Genomic DNA, 16,652 nt, shown 5'->3' with positions numbered 1-16,652 from the left:
GGAAAGAGGGAGCACAGAAAGGCAGAAAGGAAAGGTCGTGGTGGTCAAAGTGAGATGGCACACACGGTAGCAGCCACCACGTCGTATACCAACGCCACTTCATATTGATTTTCCGGGAGAGGGGTGGAGGAAAGGGGCTGGAATGGTGGAGGAGAGAGAAAGCGTGAGACAGAGAAACGGGCGAGAGAAGGTGGAGGAACGTCCAAGGTGGAAAGACGGAGAGAGAAGCTGAGAGGCAGAAAGGGATGGAGCGACCGGTTCTTCGTCGTTAACCACCGTGGCTAACCCCTAAGGTTGAGTCCGGGGAAAATGGCGGGCCGGGCCGAGCATCGGTACAGCATAAAATACGTATGCGCTTTACTGAAGAGGCATCGCACGCGCACAACTGAAGACAAAAACTAGAAGCAAAATCCAAATCCAAATCTGACAGAAATGAAAATAGAAAGGGATTTGCTTTCGTGTAAATAATTTAAACCGCAGCAACAGTAAATATCTAATGTTTACATCCAAGAGTTTACGTTTTTTATTTTTCTGAAAAACGGTATTACGCTATTGAATGAATATATGTAGTGTCACTCTATATTTTATTTTTATATGTATTGGGATAAATATAGATACATCGATATATCCTAATATTTTATACAATTATTTTTGAGCTTTAACCTTTAAGTGGGTAGGTGGGATGATCACAGCACACCCAAGTATAGTTTTCGTTAAAATCTTGTTCTGAACAAAAACAATAAAAAGTATCGCCCAAAAATGCTCAGAAGTCTTAAAGTTAATTATTTTTACATTCTTCTATTTTATAAGGGTGTAACTAATATAAATTTAACTATGACATAATATACCATTAAAAAACATAACTATGTATTTATTTATTATAAAATTAAAATATATTTTAGGGTGTTTTCATTTCAGTACTCTATTTATCAACTTGCATAAATTTAACTTGGGAATAGTCATTTGGGATATTTATATACCTCAGCGATAAAAAATGTGAATTATAAAATATTGTTTTGTTTAATTATGGATTTTGTTTAACGTATTTTTTGAATAATGAAGTATAGTTATTTACGATGCAATTATTTGTATGCATTTGAAAATCCGCAATAAAAAGCGTTATATTAATTATAATCTTTATTTTTTAGAAATAATTCATTATATTAATTATAATCTTTATTTTGTTGAAATAATAACGTCATATTTGATTATTTAATGTATTTATTCCATTTAATATTTGTTTAGTTTTTATTTAATTTTTTTTTAAATTATAAATACATATTCATAACGTTCAGAAATACTGATAAATCAAAAAATAATCAATATACAATATATTATGAATAATTGTGATTTTAATTGAAGTATAAAAATATTCCAGGTGATCATTTACGTAAAAGAAAAGGTGACTATTCCCGGGTTAAATTATTTCTACTTATTTATATAGATAAAAAATTATGGATTATATTAAATAAAACGCACTGTATCAGAAATTATAGAGTAACGTCTTTAATTCTTTATCTTAAAAATGTGCAAAAATCTAATTATAATATTTAATTTTTTTCGGACAAAAATATCTGCTCATCTTTTAAATTAATAAAATAATGTGTTTTGTATTGATCGACGCGTCGAGAAACGAAAAAAGAAAAAACATGATACCCCTATTACTTTATCACTTTAATTTATCTTTGTCTTCCAATCCGTATGTGTATGTCAACTATGTGAATGAATTAGTAATGAAAGCTAATAAATAAAGATCGAACAAAAAAGAAACAATCCTTTTTAAGCACATTTGATCATTTCTTAAAATTATTAAAATGGCAAATATATTAAAAGAGCAAATCAATGCTTTCGCACATAAAAAAAATTAAAATTTTCTTAAATCTTCGTTTTTATCGTCGCTTGTCCATTAATTTATACGCAATAGAAGCGACACATTATTACGAATTATAGCAAACGGAAATGTTATGCTTCGGTATCCCTTGTTGCGTTTGCATAACTCTAATCTGAAGACACTACAACACATATTAATCTGGTCATTCATAATAGTTAGAAGCTACTTTGTCCTGATATAATGGGAAGCTTGTTATTCCACGGTCGTATATGCGTGTCTGTATGGATCGTTATCAAAATTAAATGATGATCTCATTTCTGTATGTGAGCCGCAATCATCTTTCTTATCAGAATGATACAACGGCTCGGTTCGCGCCTCTCCAGAATGATTAAAACCATGCAATAACGTTTATAATTATATTTGTATGTATATATTAAATACTTAAACAGTGCGTTATTATCTAACATGGAAATCACCCCTCATTTCATTAATGATTATTATCATAATTAATTCTTTGCATTAAACAAAAAAACGTTTTACTAAATCTTAAAATATATTTTTTTCAATAGTATTAACTAAATATTTACTTATAGTAAATAGATATTTACTCAATAAAAAATAATAGTAAAATCAAATTAATAAAATTGGTTCTCGTACAAATATTTTTATACTCACTAATAATATATTAAAGGTTTATTCATTAATAATATATTAAAGGCCTGATGCCGGTCGAAGCTAGATCTTAATTGCTTTAAATAATTCGAAAAAGATGTGAATTATATATATACTATATATGTACTTACATATATACCATATTTGTAGTCATATTCACTACGCGCCGAAATTTTTCCGGACTTTACAAACGCAGCTAAACTACTGAAATAATATCACAAATTAAATTTTTGATGCTCAATAGACATCTATTGTAGAGATCTTAAACTACTAGAATCTGTAAATAAATTTTAAATTATTGCAAAAAATATTACTCGGGAGTCGAACTCGGATCTCTTACATTCATTGTGAGCGTCCTTACCAGTTAGACTTACCGAGGCTTCGATTGCCGGCCGAGGTAATATTTTTCACAATAATTTAAAATTTATTTACAGATTCTAGTAGTTTAAGATCTCTACAATAGATGTCTATTGAGCATCAAAAATTTAATTTGTGATATTACGTATTTCAGTAGTTTAGCTGCGTTCGTAAAATCCGGAAAAATTTCGGCGCGTAGTGAATATGACTACAAATATGGTATATATGCAAGTACATATATAGTATAGATATAATTCACATCTTGAATTATTTAAAGCAATTAAGATCTAGCTTCGACCGGTATTAGGCCTTTAATATATTATTAGTAAGTTCTGTACGCGTCGGTCCTATAAGATTTAAATTTGAATATATTTTTATATAATACTATTCAATTAATACTATTCAAACAAATATTTATTAAAATTCAGTTTTATAATATTTATTCAAATTTTTTTCAATGCATGTATAGATTTATATGTTCATATATATGGAGACACTTTTTGCCCCTTTTTTAATATGATATGTATAAAGTGTATATAACTATATTGTATGTATATATACATACAAAAATGATTTCTTAAAGGAATGTATAAATGCTTTAATCGAAAAATATTTTATGCTTAAAATAGCGCCAAGAATAAACAATTTCCAATTAAAAATAAATTAGTCTTAAAATAAAATAAATTATATTCTTAGTTCAAAACAAATTTTATTTCAATAAAAGAATAAAGTTGCATTCGTTCATCATTAAATATGCTTGTATTAGCATTATTTTTTCTTCAATGATACCTTTTGTCAACTTATTTCAAACCCCCAGTAAGCTTTCCAGTAACATCAAGATGACAGAAACCAATGCTGCAGTAAGTAACGATAATTTTGTAAATGAAGTGCCACATTTATAGAGCATGCCTCCTAATTTGCACGGAGTACAAGCTCTCAAGGAAAAACCGAATCAAACTCTACTTACTCTAATGTGATTCAAAGGCAAGTGAAATGCCTTTGCAAAGGCAAATGAAATGCTGAGACCGTTCTACCAATACCTCTATTAACCATATTGCAAATAATGATGCAAACAGACGGTCAACCTCGTCATGGTAGAGAACGCTGGTTGCACACACAGGCGGATCCGCCGCGGCAGATTCATTGCTCATCTCTCACCCATTTAACTGTGGACAGCAGATCCGCGAATCCGCCGCGGAAAATTCGCCCGCGTGTATAGGCAACCGCTTCTTCATTGCGTCACAGTGACAAAGTCGGCCGACTGTTCGCGCATCCCCATTTGCAATATAATTGACAGAAACATTAGGACGAGCTGAATATTTCATCCACCCTTAAAGATTGAACCACATTTAGAGGTATGTTCCACGAATGCAACAGTTCACTCACAAAACCATCGTCAAACGTCATTCACTACACCCATGCTTCTGACATCTTGATATTACTAAGGGGCCCTTATACATACTGTTGCCGCCTTCCGGCGAATTTTCAAATTTGTAATTCTAAATCCAAGAATAAATAGTTTCGAAATAATGCGATTGAGTTTGTTAGAACCATGTAATGATTTTAGAAACAAGAACACAATTTTAAGAATAAAATATACTTTTTGCACAAATTTATTTATTATTGACGCCAGTGAACATTTATAATTGAAGAGAACATTTTATTTAAATGAAAGTAAATAGCATACAAGAATAAAAATATACGTGAATCAGGAATTCATTTTTTTCTGTGTGCGTATATATATATATATATAGTGTGTGTGTGTGTGTGTGTGTGTGTGTGTGTGTAAAAAATATATACACAAGTGTGCTAAAATTCGTGACTTAAACTATAGCAAGAAAGTTCTCGAAAAATTAAGTAAAAATGTTATTTATAAATTTTTCATTTTTAGTAATAATTTTTGAAATAATAAAGGTTTAAACATGACCAATTATATACTATATTTAGATAGTCATCTATGAGTATTGATGAGCGCGTTGAGATACGCGCTCACTATCACTCATTACGGCTATCGCATGTGCAATTCATGGATAAATGGCATATAGTCTGTAATTGGTCATATTTAAGTCCTTATTATCTCAAAAATTACTGCTCAAAATAAAAATTTACAAATAATTTTTTTATTTTATCTTTTTGCTGTCATGTTTTGAGTTGTAAATTTTGGGACACCCTGTGTGTGTGTGTGTGTGTGTGTGTGTGTGTGTGTGTGTGTGTGTGTGTGTGTGTGTGTGTGTGTATGTAGGCTTGAAATAAGAGGTCAAATGTAAAACGTAAACTCAATAAAATAAGGATGTTTTAATCCTTATCAAAGAATTAGGAAAAAGTCATGTACCACGACGTGAAAAGAATAAGAGATGTGTTTTACCAGAGAAAAGTTAAAATAACTCGACCATGAACATAGATCCCATGTCTAAACTTCCAAACTTTCTATAATTAAAGGACTGTACAGCTGGAACGAGATAGAGTGGATGCGTCCGTAGTAAAAATCGACGCTTAGAACACCGTCTCATTATAGCTGTACTTTATGTTGCGTGTTAAAAGTATTAAGAAGATATCTATAGCCTCACGACAACACGTAATTAATATAGATGATCAATGCAATTGCGCAGCGTATCACCAATCTCACGTGATATTAAATATTTAAATTTGTCCAAGTTTAAACCACTCCTTCGTAAGTATCGATCGACCGAGAAAACCAGATTGAAGCTTGCGCACGTGTAAAGAACACTTTTACACGTAGTGATGAAATAATTTACGGTAACCGTATGCTGTTCAGAACAATCTCTCAGACAATTACAATAAAGTCGCAATTAGTTTTCCAGCATGCAGCACAAATATTGAAATAACGTATAACATAACTCATTATGTTTACAGCTCTGTGCTGTGTAATTGCATTTTTCTGCAGGATGCATTTTCCATGCTGCCTAGGAAATATAAAACTCAAGATGAAAATGTGTTTATCCATAAAATTAAAGAATAATATTTTCTTATAAACTCATACACGACGGAAAACTTTTTATATATATTTTTCGAGAGTGTAACACACAAAATCATAAAATTTTCTCGTATAGACGTAAATCAAATTTATCGTAGATAATTAATTACTCATCGACGAAGCAATCGATGAAGCTGGTAGCCCGGTTATAAAGCCGAAAGTAATAGCCACTTGTTGTGGGATCGTTATTACTTGGGTATCTGAAATGATTGTTCATTTTCACGAAAGATGGATAATTAATCGCCGTGAGGGCAATGTTTTACTTTATCAAAGCCAGTCATTAATTTTTATCTGAATCTGTACTGTTGGTTCTGCATTATCTATCATCGTTCTCGGTTTCATGTTGGTTTAGTCGGTCAAACAGCCACGAGCGTTTATTTTCTACTACAATTGGGTTATTATGCGATTCAGTTGGCTTGTCAAATTGCATCATTAAGATATGTATATTCTATATCGCTAGGAATAATATAACTAAAATGGAAATAATCATGCTATAAGTGCGCAGGTACCGCAAATTCCTTCGGAATCTCCTCAGGCAGATTTTCTCAAGCGCGTTCGTATCACAATTTCCGACAATAAAAGAAAAAGTATAATATGGAGCTTGGCTTAGCGGATAAGCATCGTGCTTCAATATAGAGATCTTCGCTGCTACGTGCAAACAAAATTTGAATATCAGTTATAGAACAGAAAATCGGTCAGCCTGAAGTTTGCGAGACGACTAAAGAATGGCGATAAAAAAGAAAAATACGATAAGATAGAAAAATAGAGAGAAAAAGAGAATACGTTCTACTTGATTCCGGCTTGGCGGAAAGTAGGAAGCACAGTGTAACAACACGAAGTACTGTAAGTTGTTCTGCAGCAGGGTCGAAGAATAAATTACAAAAGCAGAGGAAATTAACCGTCTTGAAAATGACGCAAGCAGGCAGTAAGTTCTGGAAATCTCTCTCTCTCTCTCTCTCTCTCTCTCTCTCTCTAATCGCGCGATTTTCGAGTAAAACTTTCTGAAAGTTCTAGTACAAATCTACACACGTTTCTTTATCCGTTCCCCTTCTTTATTTTATATTTTGTACTGATTATAAGAGAAAAATGTATTAGTGACTGGTATTTGTGACTATAATTACATGATAAAATAATTATTAGAAGTCGCTTTTATTACTGCTATTACTGCTATAATAATAATTATATTTATAGTTCTATCAACAAATATATTGTTGACACCAAAAATAACTCAATGTGGCTTTATGTGATCTCGAATGCTAAACTTAGCACTTTATGTATGAGTTGCCAATATAATGGTGAATATTGGCACTTGTTTATTTTGTATTTGCTGAACAATTACATATGAAAATTTAGTTTATGGTTATGACCCTTTTTTCGGTCAATTTTAGGTTTAGCATGCATTCTCTTCTCATCCAACGAATATTTTGGAAAAGTAAGAGCAAAAATAAATATACTGTGCCCATTTTCATACAGGAAAACAATACAAGACATTCGAAAGTATTGCATGATAAATGGACTCGGCAAGATACTATGCGGTCATTCAAGTGTTGCATTATTTGCAACTCGAGTTCGAACGAGGTTTATTGTCCTTAACAAAATCGTAAGTTAAACATTCTCGCTTCCGATCGGTATGACAACTGTCTCGCTTATTTTCCAGTCTGTCGGCAACGACAAGTCAGCATTTTCGGTTGTGATCGATCGGACTTCAATTACTTAGCAGACGGAACGGTCGAATTGTGTACTTGGAAAACGGCCAGGAGGTCAAAACGCAACAAGCCTTTCCTATCATTTGGAAAATTCGAGCCAGCCGTTCAGCTTCATGTTTATTCGGGACTCGAGAGTATTAAATAAATTGGACGAGAGAGAGAGAGAGATTTCACAACGCATCTTACACAAATGTTTCAAAAGAAACTAAAATATTGCTCGGCGAGAATCCAATTTGATCACTTCGAAATAAACGCGCGGGAAGCTCTGTTGGGTGTAGGGATTAGAATTTGAGGTGAAACGCGACGGATAGTGGATTTTCGGAAGTTCGGAACCCCTACAGTGGAAAGCACTTAAAAGCATATGAAATCGGTGCGACTCGTAAAGGAAGTGAGACACGTTCGTGAGAAGCTCCGAGATGGGTTGAAAAGACTCAATATAAGAAGCGGAAAGAAAGTCAAGGAATAAAGTAAAATGTGGGAAATGTGAAAGACAATTGTCGGCAGCCCTGTTATTTCCAGCAAGGCACGAGTCTTAGAGCGTGTTGTTAAAGAAAATCTCACCGTCCCACTTCCAACGAGCGCGTCAGCTGCTCTTTTTATTTTCCAGTTCTTCAGACTCCACGCTCGTCAGCACTTTGTTGCTCATCGAGCGTGGGTTCGACGACGCCCGTCAGTTACCGAAATCCTCGGTAATCGAGCGCGTACATGAGAACACCTGTTCTCGATTAGAGAACTTGTCTCGAAGTGCGAGAGGGCTTGTTCTGTTGTCCGGAGTAGTAAGCACATAATGATAATTAATGAGATCTTCAGAGAGTAAAAGAACTGAACGTTTGCGATCATTTATTACGAAATGAACGGATCGATAAACAATTCCTGAAAAACAAGAAATTTACATTCAACGAAGCTAAACTTCCTTCGCGAAGCAAGAGGAAAACAGAGAACGTTAAAGTCGTGGTATAATTATCACTTTAATTTCAAAGGGGGTGTTTCATTAATATTAATGTAACACACCGAGCTACACATACACTTTTTTTATATATGCAACATATTTCCTAAGATGGAATGAAGAAGAGATTGTGCAGCAGAGATGAAGCGGGAAAGAACGCGGACGACGATCGTAAAGACGTATAAAAGACATCGAATTAATCAGGCAAGAGCATGCTCAGCTTGACGAAAATCATTAATTAAACGAGAACTAAATGCATGAGGAACAAGCCCCCTGTCATAACTTCCGCGCGACCTCGTAAATCACAACGAGGGTTTCTCGTACGGCTTCTTTTGCTCGTGTATTGAACGGACGGTGTTGGAACGCAATGATCCGCGTCGCTTGAGGTGTAAGAGCTCTATTCAAATCAAAACGAGCGTGGACCGAATGTATTCGCGAACGAATGAATTTCTACGAGAAGCAGATGGATCATTGGAGGAGATTATGGAAGAGATATAGCGCTACCGAAAGATTTATCGATTACAGATTATTCCTCGTTGCGGATACGTGAGGTCGATTCGAGGACGAGCGATATCGTAACTATCGTTTCATTATAAAACCGTACCGAAAATAAGACCTAAACGATCTTTAACGATTTTTGATAACCTCATTCGCGAACAAAAGTAGAATTTCTCGTAGCTGAGGAGAATATCGAGCATTATAATTTTATTGAAATAGCATTATGACTTCGAAATGAGATCTACAAATTTCACCTCCCACCTCGCCGTCGCTGGATGATACTATTTCTGCGACGATCGAAGTTGGAGGTCCGAGAGGTCCGAGACCGTTGCGAAACTTTAGCAGATGATTTTAACCCGTCCCATCGGACGAGTTATATTCAGTTTCGTTCCGATAACGTGCATATAGAAGTATCTTTTCGTGCAAGAAGACAGAAAGGTAATAATAACAAAAATAACTCCCCATCGGTCAATAATTTCGTCGGCGATCGACAAGACGTAAAGCCTGGAGATGTGTGCGTCGTCCTCAGGAGAATTCCAATTAGATAATTTTGATCGAACGATCTCTGAAGCTCTCCTAGCATCTTGCTTCAGAAACTATCGGCGCTTCAACCTCAGAAATCATCTACATAGGTTGAGATCAGTTCAACATAGGTTGAAATACGTCATGTTAACTCATGATGTTAATTGGTAAATGCATGGTCCGTCCTCTCGATACTTCGAAACAAGCAAATTGTCTAAGTTCAGTCAATCATTCGCTCTATTCTAGTTCGATCAGTCGATTGTCTCGCAAAGCACCGCTTTTGTCCAATGCTTACGTGGTAGTTCTCGTAACGACAATTCGAGGTTATCGATGAACTCCTCGATGACCAGCAATAAAAGGAACGGCTGAGGCTATGCAACGTAATGTTGTTCGATAGGTGTACCTTATAGATCGCCTTTTCTCTCCATTTCTTTCAAGTCTTTATAACTCGATAAATCTCATTTATATCGCGATATTTTAACTCCTTTTAATCGGTCTCATTAATATGAAAGTTTCATCACGCAATCGTTAATTGTAAATAAATAAACTGATCAAAACAAGATGAAATCTATAAAATTTATTATATAACACGGATTGTCGTGCGATTTTATCATTTTAAATAACGATTTTCTAAGAAAAAGAGAAAAAAAGAGATATATTCATAAGCTAATATATCAGTTCGTTCCATATCGATATTCTTACGATTCTTAATCTTCACGTATGACTCCAAGGGAGCCATTGCCGCAGAAATATTCATCCGTTGACTTTATGAACATACGACGTTGGCAGGTCGTAAGGTGTCTCGTTTTCTTTTATATTGCAACGCGACGGAAGCTATTGGTTCTGGTAATAACGACGGCGTTGCCTCAAGCTTTCCTTCCTTCCTTCCTTCCTTCCTTATATCGAAGGTGAGCTTCACAAAGCACAGAAGCCGCAAGATGTTTACGGCCAGCAAAGCTCCGTTTGCTCGTTTAGTTTCGAAACATTCGGGTGTTGCTTGCTCCTCAATTCAACTAGAATTTGCGGTGTGTACCGCACTGTCGCTCTTTCAATACCGGATGTAACTAGCAACTTCACATCGTGGACGCTCGTCTGCCACCAATATCGAGCCATTCACAAAAATCGCGAACAACACGATCCGACCCTACCTTGATTGCTAACGTCTTTTATGCGTTTCGTGCAACTCACCGTAATCGCATTACGGCGATAATAAAAAATTATGCCATTTCTCGTGGACGGCCTTCAACAAAAAAAAAGGGGGAAAAAACGTCACGATAGTCCTCGATCAATTGGTTTGACAAATTGTTACGAGAAAGACGAATTTAGGATGTTCAAGATAATGTCCTATTCCTTAAGATAAATTGAAAGTATATATGTACAAGTATCCGTTTACGTCAAATTTACTTTATAGGCTCGATAAATCGATCGGTTCGACACGGTAAAATATAGTAAACCCGTGTATTCGGTTTGCATCAAGTGTAGTCTGATGAAATTTACGCGTACATTTACCATTAGAGAGAATCCTGTATGTGTATCCACTGTAATGTGTCTTCGATCAAATTGCGCGAGATAAATCGGCAGGATCCGTACGTTTTGCAGAGTGCGAGACAGATAGAGTGCTTTCCAGCAAGAGACTCAGATGACAGTGTAACACAGTGAATCATTACATCCTTATTGTTTGCTAATGTTAAACGAAGATGACGTGATCAGTATGCCACACTGTATCGCTTGCTGGAAAGCATCAATAAATTAGCAAAGCAAACTTCCGATTTTTTGAACATGAATACTTCCTCAGATGAACTTCCCTGAAATACGCTTGACCTTGTTTTATATAATACCGGATTTAAAAACCATTCTGCAAACTTCAAAACCGATATTGAAATTTCATTTAGCTATGTCGTTTTCTTTTTTTAAAACACATGTAGACTGCCATTACCTTAAATAGGTAAAAATCCCGCCAATATTATATAAGGATATGAAATTAACATTTAAAATATTCTTCTTAAATTTTTTATTCCAATTTTAAATTTTTCTTCTAATTTTTCTCTATTTAGGCACATTTTTCATTTAGTAAAAGCATTTCTAAGTATCTCGGTTTTTTTTAATATTCGTGTGTTTTACGTGTTGTATATCCTCGTTTTCTTTTCACGATATAAAAGGGCGGATATATATCAGAGATACTCACTCGTGGCAAGTATACAAAAGATGGAGGCAACCCTCAAAGTAACACGAAGAAAATACGGATTTTATCAGTCTCGGTCGATGTGCACGCTACCCTCCGAATATATCAAATTTCGAAACTATTTAAGCGAACCATTGTACGGTGGTTACATGACACTGTTGACCCCTTTCAGAACTACGAGCACTTTAGGATCAAACTATCGATACTCCCTTTCAATGTTCGTCAATATTTTCTTAGTTTCCCTTCCTCTTTCATTTGCCCTGGAGATCGATTAATACCAAGTTGGTATTAAATCGCAATTTTATTCTGTAATCAATGTTCAGTGTTCTCCGGCAATTACAATCGATCTTTCAAAAGGTAACCAGCCAAGCTGTCAGAAAACTGTCAGAATAGACATGGAATTATACAAATCTAGCGCGAATCATTTTTCGCACGTAGAATCATAAATTTTCCTTGATTTCCAACGATTTTAAAATTGTAAAATCGTTACGATTTTCATAGCGAATGCTGTATTATTAGCCAAAGAGAAAAGTTTCTACGATAAAAGTAAATATCAGACATATATTGCGCTATGTCTCATGAATATTTAATCGTTGGCCTTGCTTCGTTTGTCGCGCATACATTCGCGACTATGTATTCACGCATTTCTCTCTGCACTCTCGACCGATATACTCTAATGCCTGTGGCCGGCTGTCAAGCTTTACATACGCTTAAACAGTGATTGTTCTGATCGTAATAGCAGAAGATAGTTGGAGTGCATTTCTATAAAGATTCCAAAGAGTATAATGGAAGGAAAATATGTGGCAATAATGGCAATAATGTAAATCGTATTTTTCTCGTTACATTTGACATTTATGACACTCGAACTAATAAAAACATATTAGTGACATCTTATGAGTTTTTTTTTCTATACATAATAATCCTATAATTATATCCTATAATTATTCTATACTTATTTTATATAATTAGCCTGCAAATTCTTTTATAATAAAAAATATTTTACACAGGAGAAGTCAAGCTTTGCTTTGTATCATTAATCGATACTTCGAATGATAATGTAATCAAACACAGTATTTTATTAACATGCAATTGTACATTTTCTTTATTCCTATTTATGGAATTGGAAATTTTCAAATGACAAATGTTTGTATCAACGATTGTAATAATAATAATAATAATAATAACAATAACGACATACATGTTTTGATACGCTAATGATTAATGGCAGAGCATTGTGTGAAAATATGACTCACCTGTCGCAATCAGCAGTGTCGCATGTCGCATCAATACAATTATCGGGGCAATTGACATAATTATAATACTCACCTGTAACAGAAAAAGAATATTGTATTAATATTTTATATATATATAATACCATTATTATAATTAAATACATTTATTTATAAATCTGATAAATTTTTATTTGTATTAAAGTTTAGAAAGATCGAACTTTATTCAGTTGATTAAAAAGAAACGAGATAACGAAGACAACAGAAAGTAAAGAGAGCCAACCAAGATGGTCAGAAAGAAATCTCATTAGCGACTAATACGACCAAGGATCTCACAAAAATACAATAAGAAAAGAAACTTGCTACTCGGATGTTTAGAAAAACGAATAATGACTGTTGGCCATTACTGTTGGCAATTAACTGTATTTGAACACACGGTTGTGCGTGCAACAAACTGGCTGTTGAGTGACAAGAGAGAGAGAGAGAGAGACAGACATTTTAATTATATTCTTGATATTCATGAATAAACATGAATTTTGAATCTGACGTTCAAAATGTCTGCGATATTCCATAGCAAAACGGCGATCTCTTCCGAGCCGAAGAACAATGAGGAAGAAGGCCGGATAATCTTCGTTGCGCAAATAAAGCTACCCGAGATATACTGAATTTCTATACAGCTACAGCTCAGATTGGAAATTGCGCGACAGTGTGCAAATGAAGACCATCTAAGCTAGAAAATCATTTAGATCATTTAGGAATTTAATAAGCTACGGCACTTTAAAGCTATGGTAGTAACTTAAGACCGCGTATATTACAATATATATACATATTTGAATATAAATCGCACGGATTTAATATTTAAAAATAAGTTATATCCGTTAAATTTGTTACACAAATGGAAAAAGTATATTAATACATTTTACACATATTTTTTAATCATCTAATAGCACTCTTGTACATTTCAATTTTTCTCTATAACCATATTTAAAAGAGTGACAGTTCATTAATAGTTTTGTTGTTTGTAAAACATAAATCCATATTACTTCATTTTCATGATGAAAAAGAGTTGGCACATTTTCGTCTACTTGTGTCCCTCTTTCCTCCGTTGCTTTATGTTTTCGATTCGTATTTTGTATGTGCGTGTGTATAGTGTATGCACTAAATTTTATAAGACTTTTCTTAATGAAATTAATCGATTAGTTTCAGGGATTATGATAAAACCATTAAATGTGAATTATATACATATACTTTACACACGTGTACTTTTGTCCTTCGTAATATTACGTACATATACTTAATTCCGTCTCTCATAACATTAATTGTAAATATAATAATTAGTATTTATTCGTAAATGTATTCAAATAATATTCTACGAGGATAACAATAAGAGTATTATATATCATTTATCATACATTATTCATATCATATTTTAATTAAAATAGAATTATTTATACTTCTATCTTTACAACGTCGTCGCAACAGAATCACATTAATAATTCTCGTGCAATTTCCGATGTAAAGCTAAAATATTTTACAAGCTCGTTTCTAGGACGAATTTCCTCTCCGGTATATCGGAAAACATTATTATATTTTAATGATTCAAAACGATAGAACTTCAAGTAGTTGCAAAAAATGAATTGTGATGATGGAAAATATTTCTGTATCTTGACTAATCTTATTAGCGTTGTCATAAAGGAAGATAACTCGTGAACAGAAAGGAGAGAAAATTATAGGATATTAATCTCATTCCACGATACACCGGATGTCGTAAAGATCGAGAATCAGGCTAATAGATCCGAGTTTGAAATGTTTGCAAACTGCCGTTTACAAAACGGTTAACAAGACTGATGTCAACCGAAATACGATTAACGTGACAAACTCGCTCATTATCGTAAATGACACCAAGGCCGATTATCCTCTTAGAACGATACCATAGTAGAACGTAGTTAATAAAAAATGTAACTTAACGTTTCATGACAGCCGGCTCAGGAATCATAGTTAGCGTTGTGTCAAACTCATATCAGCTAGATTAATCTCTTTTTTTCTTTGAATCGCGTGAATTTTTTCTGCTGTTTTCAGAGTTATCGTATTAATATATGTATATTATATTCCAATTATATATAAATTATGTATAAATTGGCTACTAAGAGAGAAGCGATAAAACTGAGTGCGATAAAATCACACGATTCTGCGTACTGTGCGACTGCGATGGTTCACTGATTAGATCACATTGTGTCTATGTGTAAAAGAGAGAGACAGAATTATAGGAATTTATTTAACAACTTAAAAGGCTCGCCTAAAGGCGCATTTTACGACTTAACATACACATACGCGTACATGCAAATAACGAAAATCGATGAGTGCTATACCGATCAAGTAAATCATGGAAATGGCATACAACATCAAAATTTATTTCGCTTTTCGTCAGCTTTGCAATCTGTTTTGCAAGAGATACAAATTATGGGAATTGATAGAAAAAGCTCGTTTCTCTCAAACGTGACTCCGGATTAAATTGTAGCTTCGAATTTTGTTCACTTCTTTTGATGATTGCGTATCTTTGAGACTATAATGCAGAAAAATCTTTGCGAGAATTGCGACTTGCCCGGAAGCAAAGCGGACCAGATAAGGAGGTGAAGCAAATAGAAGGGTCGATGCCTCGTTTGCTCGACGAGACGGATAAAAGGAAACGTTTCTAAAGCGCCTGGACCAGTACCAATTGGTTCAACGGGCACAGACTGCCTCAAAGGACGAAGATCCCCGCTTTTAATTCTTTTTTATAATCTTCTCCGTAAATACGAAATCTCAAGTTGAAAGGAAACCGCCTATGCCACTCGGTTACCCGAAGAACAGATACGAAGTCATACAATAAATTCTTTTTCAACGACACTTGGACATTTTCCAAGACGTAATTGTATTCGTTGACCTACTAGTAATATATAAAAGTAAATACAGCTAAATTAAATACGAAAAAGTTAAATGCGGTTGAGAAAAGATTTATAATGCACACGTGTTATTCCCTGTTGGATCGCGTAGGAAGATAAGAACACGCTTACGTTTCTGTTTCAGTTGAATCGCCGGTGAGAGGTTCATTTGTCATTGTTGCAACCGACTAATAGCATAAGTCAATCAATGAGAATGTTAACGAGCGTCTAGAGGATTACCCACATCGTGTAAGCTGAGTACTAGAGCGACCATAAGATTGGCTAATCCACAATCGATTGGGTATTTGACGCTTATCGACACTGAAAGTAAACTGAGCTAGAGAGAGAATTCTTTGATAAACAGTCTTTTAAATCGAGAAAGCCATTTAATCGTACCGCGTTGAATAATTAATGTAAATCGTGCATTTTCGACAATGTAATAAATTAACTCGATTTTGAATCAAATAACTTTAGGAAAGCCTTCCATAAATATTCTCTCCGAGTTACTTCGTCGTATGACATATATATACAGGGTGTTTCCAAATTAAATGGCAAAACTTCGGGAGCGTGTAGAGGAGTAAAAAACTAAGAAAAAAAGTCCTATAGACATATGCTCGTTTTTGCTCCGTTTCAGAGAAATCGAAAAAAAATGTTTACATTTCTTGCCATATCTAGCACCGACATATTTGATTACATTTTCCACTTTCTGTTATGAATTTGTCAGTCGCTCTTTGAAAGCCTTTAACAGTAGATGAATTTTGTCTTTTGCAATATGCCGCGTACGTATTCTAAT

General features: G+C 34.3%; 1 protein-coding gene across 1 annotated transcript in view; it reads right to left on the bottom strand.

Annotated features, from left to right (window-relative positions):
* Positions 1–5,728: 5,728 nt before the first annotated feature.
* The window catches only part of LOC108722516 (uncharacterized), a 67,788-nt gene continuing 56,864 nt past the window's right edge, over positions 5,729–16,652 (bottom strand). The window contains exons 16-17 of the mRNA XM_018447669.1: positions 12,963–13,035; positions 5,729–5,784 (exon numbers count right to left, since the gene is read on the bottom strand). Coding sequence (XP_018303171.1) covers positions 5,729–5,784; positions 12,963–13,035 — 129 coding nt within the window. The remainder of the gene's footprint in view (positions 5,785–12,962; positions 13,036–16,652) is intronic.

The sequence above is a fragment of the Mycetomoellerius zeteki genome, unplaced genomic scaffold (genome assembly GCF_001594055.1).
Source record: "Mycetomoellerius zeteki isolate Tzet28-1 unplaced genomic scaffold, Tzet1.0 scaffold106, whole genome shotgun sequence".
Taxonomy (NCBI): Eukaryota; Metazoa; Arthropoda; class Insecta; order Hymenoptera; family Formicidae; genus Mycetomoellerius; species Mycetomoellerius zeteki.
The sequence above is the reverse complement of the archived record's forward strand: the minus strand, read 5'-3'. Positions and strand labels throughout refer to the sequence as shown.